Raw genomic sequence first — 6566 nt, forward strand, 5'->3', positions numbered from 1 at the left:
AGGAGCTGGGAGGATTGGATTCCATCAAATCATTATGGATTTGGGCTGGCAAATTCGTTGTGCCGTATATAATCTGCTCGAGATTTTCAGCAGTTACGACAACATCTCGATTGCTTAGTGCACATAATTACATGACGGATATTCCCTGTGCCCCCCCCCCCCCCCACACACACACGTTCCCTGCTACTTGAAGAGGGGAATGTTTCAGAAACATGAGTCTTTCTCATATAATGAATGAGGAAGGCTTCCCTATAGAGATAAGAGTGTTTGTGCAAATGAGCCAGGTTTTGGGGGGTGCGCGTGTCGCAGGCATGACATAAATCCCGATGACGTCTACAGTCTGAACAGCAGTTTCCATGACAGCACGGCTCCAAGTGACACACGCGATCCACCTGTTTCCTTTCTCTCACCTGCCAGCCGCTATCTCTTCAGGTGTAGTCTGCGTTCAAATGTGCAGAGTCACTTATCGTGTGACTGGTTATGAGTCAGAGAGTGTGTGCATGTGTATATGTGCTTGTGTGTTTTCTGTACCGTGAATGAGTCATTGTGTGACTACTTCAGCTCCTTATCAGAGTTGAGCAAGAAGAAAACAATTTCCGCCCTTTTTCATCTTTAAAATTGTTTACATTATTTATTTTTCCATTCAGGCCCAGGGCTAACTCGAGGGATGTGTTCTAGGCCCGGCTTGTTTAACCAGGTCTAGCGTGGCCTCTATCAAATGCTATCTGTGTAACTAGATCTCTGGCGGATTCAAATAAGGGGATTGTTTAAAGAGAGGTTTTAATAACCCCCACAAGGCTGTAGTCGACACATATATATATATATATATCCACACACACCCACACCAACCATGAGGTGACCCTGCCCTGAAACTACAAACCTACCCAAAGCCAGACACACACAAACACGTGAATTCAAGATAATATCAAACAATTTCGCCCAGTTCAGTGAATTGTCCTCCATTAACAACAGCCTGTGAAATCAATATCACTGGTTTGCCGTTTCCAATATGCGCAGCCTATCTGATGCAATCTTTGTCAGTAAACAACATCCTGAAAAAAGATTACACTTGGCGTGTCTAAACTGTGGTGACACACTGCTGTAAAAGTGCTTACAGTGGCTGACTAGACCAGCTAACCCCATCCGCTCTGACGGCAGATAAAGAGCCCAGTATAAACCCACCAACTCTGGCTTCTCTCCCCTCTAATTATCCCATGTGGATGATAAGATCCTGCCCCCCCCCCCCACCACCACCAGAGTAGGAAAAAAAGAGAAAGAGGGAGTGGATGGAGGGGAGAATAGGAGGGGGTCCAGGGATAGAGCAGCTGGTGCATAGCCTAAAACAGGGAGGGGAGAAGGGGGGGACAAGGGGAGTGGGAGGTCGATGGTGGATCACTTTACACAGGAGGGCAACAAACTGTTGGTCTGCCCCGGCCGAGAGCAACAGGACTGGGGGAGTGGGATGGACCAATGCCCCCCCCCCCCCCCCCAGAAGCGCCATTTTAGTATGGTTCAGCTAGCAATGGTACTTTGAGTCACGCTGTCAGGGTTGAGTTAGAAGGCTGGCTGAGTCAGAACTACCCAACAAGGCTTAAACCACTTGTGTTTTCAGATTATATCCTATAGGATTTAGAACTTCCATGGAGGTTTATCCAGTTAAGACAGCGGGTTCTGCTTTGTTAATGGGCGTATTAACCAACCCACCCCGTTGTGGCTGAACCACTATGAATGTGTAGTATTGTCTGACGACCCCAGATACAGAGACAAAAGAATGGGACTCGAATACCAAGACATCAGAGTGAACTAAACCAGATCCAAGTGAAGGAAGCTAAAACGAGGCCAAGCGGGGCAATATATCAGAGCATCGATCTGGGCTGAATCACGACATCGTCCGGGAAAATTCCACAACTTCCACGCAACAGTCATTTACATGCCGCTCATAGCAACAAAAAAAATCCTCAATCGCAACTCGTGGAGCTGGTACAGAGCCCTGCTCTTTCCTCCGCACAGTTTCAACCGCTAGCATTTCTGAAATCCTCCCTGGTTGGTAGTGGCGGCCCCAGCCACCACTGTGGCAGCTCTCCAGGATCGTATCCAATGCAGTTCCTCCTGGCTGGTTGGAGTTAGGAGAGTAAACCACTGATGAGAGCACAGTGCTGGCGGTAAACAGAACCGGGGGGGGGGGCTCCTGATTGGTTGTCAGGCTGGGGTCGATGCATGTGGTCCCGCTCCGGGGTGGTGCGGTAACAAGCAGAGGTTAGGGGGTCAAGCTACATCAGGGCCCCGCGTTGGGGAGTGTCGACAGCTAGGGGAGGGAGCAGGGCCCAGGGCCCCCGAGGTAAGGGGGGTGAACTCTGGCCACCGCTGGCCCGGGAGCAGGGTGATGTCATCACAGGGTGATGTCATTACAGGGTGTGAACAAAGTGGGGATTGGAGGGGACGGGTTAGGGCTGGGGCACAGTTGTCATGAGGTCATGGGAACGATGGGATGTTTGAACAGTGGATGGAAGAGAGGGAGAAACCGACCGAGGAAACGAGGACATCCGTGTGCTTGCAACGTCCTTAGAACAGCTGGCGTAAATAGGCGTAAAAGGCACCCACACACACCGTGCCTGAATTAGCCTATGACCACATTAGTACAAATCATAATGACAACTGTAACAGATGCACTCCCCTCTTCTCAGCACTCCCACACCTTACGGATCTAAATGCACACTGCCCTCCCTGTTCGATAGTAGTAGTACGCCGGGGTGTGGCCGACCGGGATAGGGAAACAGTGAACATGGTGAATGTGATCTGGCCTATCTGTCAGACAATAACCCCCATTGTTCTGCACTGGCTGGAGCCCCATCAGCATAATGCCCTTTAGACCCACCCTCCAACCCCACCACCCAACACCGACACACTGGCCTCAGACACTGGCCTGAGACAGCCAGCCAGCATGGACACCGCATGGAGACACTGGCTCCAGCCAGCAGAGAGCTTTGTTGGACCATCAATTGAGTTTCCGGGCTCACGAGAGCCAATAATGACACAGCACTCTTGAGTCAGTGTCTGTGATTGGACATCAAATGGAGATATTGACAGGGGAACCAGTCATACAGTTTTAATGGCATGCAGATGGTGCTGTACAAACAGAATGCCCGCGTAGCCAACAAAGCGTTACCCGATACGACGAGACGGTATTGACTGCTTTAACTGCTGCTTGTACTGTGCAGAAAACATCAACACACATCAATATGCCTTCCCAAGAAACCTTGACAAACCATAAATCCTTGTGACGACAAAAGATCCCGTAGCTGCCAAACAGTGGAAGAGTAGCAGGGCTCTTTGTCTTCTCGGCTGCATTAGTCTGTGTCTACATGACCGCCGGGGCTTAAGCTGAGAAAAAGCCTGAGATGCGGTATGTGCATAGCTGTCTCATTACGTCATGCCACAGTTTATGGGAAGTATCCCTGTGCATTCCCCTGAGTGTCTGACTTCGCCTGTGTGTGTGCGCGCGTGCGTGTGTAGCGTTAACTTGTCCGACTGCGAAGAAGCTTCAGCACTGGATAGCAATACCCAAGACTGGCTTTATTTGACAGAACAGAACATGTCCGCTGGCGTGTCTCTCCGCAACACTAAAGTTCCCCTTTCCATTCGCGCTCCCCTTTGACCTTTAGGAGGAAGTCTGACGCAGTCGGGTTCAGATTTCTATTGGGGTTGTTTTGTGTCTGCTTTCCTGTTCAGGGAACAAAAGGCTGTGGAGAAGATAGATACAGAGCCACCAGAGCCACAATTCTGTGAAAGCAGAGGTTTTTGGCGTAGACCATGAGGAAACAAGTGTCACTGGTAAAGACGTATAAAGTCGTCGTCGTCGTCCCCCGTCCCCCCCCTAGTGTTTCCAGAACCCGGAAGTGACCACGCGGGGGAGGAGTGGCTCCCTTTCTGCTTCTTCACCATCTCTGGTCCCACGATTGGCCTGAGTCCCTTGGGCTTCTCTCTCTTTGTCTCTCGCCCTCTTCCTGGTCATGCTTCTGTCTGTGATGAGTGAACAGCCCGCTATGGGCTCAGAGAGGTCACAACAGAGATACAGACAGCACCCCCGCCCCCCCCCCCCCCCCCGTATGGAAAACATGAACATGTCAACATGCTTGTGAGGCACCGGGAGGTTTCCCAACGTGGAGCGCCGTGTATACCTACAGCTTTCGAGCATTGTGTTCAGTTAGGCAGGGTTCTATCATCTAGGCTCCATTTTGTGTCGCTAAGTTCAGACATACAGACTTGTTTGGGGAGTGGGGGGTACATTTTCAATAAAGTTAGAGGCAAGCAGTTGGCATGGTGTCAAATCAAAACAAAACTGTTGAATCAGGAAGGACTGTAGTCTTCCTTGAAGACATCAGAGCTCGATAATGGAAGTAGGTGAGTGAGCTTAGTAACCCAGCAGAGGTCCTGTTTAAGACAGTCAGCTGAGATGCAGCACTTAAATAGGATGCATAATTTAGCACTGGGATTGCCTGAAGCTACACACAGTTGTACACAGTACGGCTCAGCACGGTTTACTGACACACAAACTGAGGAAACTGGAGACAGAATTGGGTCTAGAGTTTGCTCAAGAGCATGACCAGAACTGTTGCAGTCTACTTCCCCATTGGCAATATTCAAATGAATCCCCTTGCATGCAAGTTCCCTTTATGTTATCGCATTTGCAGTGTCACTGTGAATGACACCTGTGCTGAGGTGTTATTACCCTGACAGTACAGTGACTGACACTGAATACTGTCACATTGAGCTTAAATGTCAGACGCTCTATCGGGATACAGTCTCATAAAATATTAAGCCCTTTCAAATGTCTAAAATCTTGTCACTTTGGATGGGTACATTTCCTTGTGCATAAATGTGTTGTCAGATTGTTCAACAGAACCTTTTTGTAGCTGGCATTTTGGAAACACACACACAAGCTGTAGTAAGTAGCCTAATGATGCTATTAAGACAGTTGGCACCGACATGAAAAGATTGTTTTCTGTTGACACATCATTGTTCACATCTAAATGCAAGTGGCAGACTACTCTTAGTTCCTAGAACTAGCAAGGCCCATAGGAAATATAGGCCTAGCTGGGTGATTGTGTGTATGTGTGTGTGTGTGTGTTTTCCAAACACCCACCTGTATTATGCCCGGTGCACATACGAAGACCGTGCAGATAACACCCTGCTTGACCATAACTCATACAAAAAAACACCAGGAGAACACTATCAAGGTGACCGTCCATAACTGCACTGATCCTCGCGCAGTGTCAGCCACAAGTGTCTAGACAGCGAACAGTGGGCGACTGGCCCTGTAAACCGGCGAAAATTATTTCGCAGTTAACCATAAATAGTTAATTGTCAACATGTCCACCAAAAGAAGTGCAACCAGTCTAGTCAATGAGTCATAGGAAAAAACGGATATTACAATGAACTAGCTAAATGAAACTTCAACTTACTTGTATCGAATCGTTGGCCATGGTTGGTTTTGCTGAAAGATGCTTGCTGGGTAGTCGTTCACAAGCAATGTCGTTTCACCAACAAACTCGGTAAATATGGAATTGTCCGACTCTTCCGTATTACAATTTGTTGTATTATAGTCAATTCATCCAACTTCAATGGTAATATTTGCTCTATATCAGAAGACTAGTTGCATTGTTAATGATATCCGAACTTTTATCAACACCCTATTATTGACTCGGGGAGGTAATCCGCATTGTTTTGCCTCAACGCGCCACTGCCCAAAGGAGACTGGTCATCACAAAACCTTTTACTTTGCTTAGTAAACAGCAAATGCGGCACAACATCCAAATTGTTACCAGTTTGGCGTCTGAAATATTTACAAATTAAAAAGATATAACAAAACTGCTCCGTTCATTGTTCTTTCCTTGGGTGTCTGGCAATCAACAGCTAGCTTCAGCACAAAAAATGTTTTCGGCACGACTGAATATCAACGTTTTCGGCTCCGAACATCGCTCACATGCCATAAAGAGGCGAACAACTAATGAGCTCTTTTTCGTTGCAACATCCGTGAAACATGAACACGCGTCAGTCTCCGTATCACATGCTACAAAATCCTCCTTTCAAGCCGCCGTGAGACGTTTTTTGTTAAAAACACCGTTTGGAATATATCCATCCGGTATACTGCCAAAATTAAAAAGGAGTGTCAACGGTAAGAGCTCCGTTTTTCTGTCGGTTTTGGAGGGCAGAATCGCCTCCTCTATCCACGCATTGCCATTGATGGCTCGGGCGGGAGGGTACTTTTTCAGATGGAGCTGCGCGCGGTTGATGCTCGCGAATGGGTACGATAGGCAGCAGGAGCGCGCCCGAGTGTCATGTGACTGTGCCCAAAACATCCATGGATTAGTAATTTCTAATTTCTGCCCGAATAAACCAACTGTTGAATGTATTTTCTTATTGTTCAACTTCAAACAGTATTCTTTCTGCATACTGTATAAGCTCCAGACCTTAGAGGGTTAGGGCGGGTAAAGTAAAGCAAGGGGGATAACTGTGCAGTAAAACAAGGAGAAAAAAGTTTTATACTGAAACAGTAGGCTATACGC

At 47.8% G+C, this 6566-nt stretch overlaps 1 protein-coding gene across 1 annotated transcript in view; it reads right to left on the reverse strand.

Annotated features, from left to right (window-relative positions):
- Positions 1–6276, reverse strand: part of pkn1a (protein kinase N1a) — a 30776-nt gene extending 24500 nt beyond the window's left edge. The window contains exon 1 of the mRNA XM_084686076.1: positions 5463–6276. Coding sequence (XP_084542202.1) covers positions 5463–5483 — 21 coding nt within the window. The 5' untranslated portion in view covers positions 5484–6276. The remainder of the gene's footprint in view (positions 1–5462) is intronic.
- Between the last annotated feature and the right edge of the window lie 290 nt (positions 6277–6566).

Source organism: Hypomesus nipponensis, chromosome 21 (assembly GCF_054491055.1).
Source record: "Hypomesus nipponensis isolate SF chromosome 21, ASM5449105v1, whole genome shotgun sequence".
In the NCBI taxonomy this organism is placed as follows: Eukaryota; Metazoa; Chordata; class Actinopteri; order Osmeriformes; family Osmeridae; genus Hypomesus; species Hypomesus nipponensis.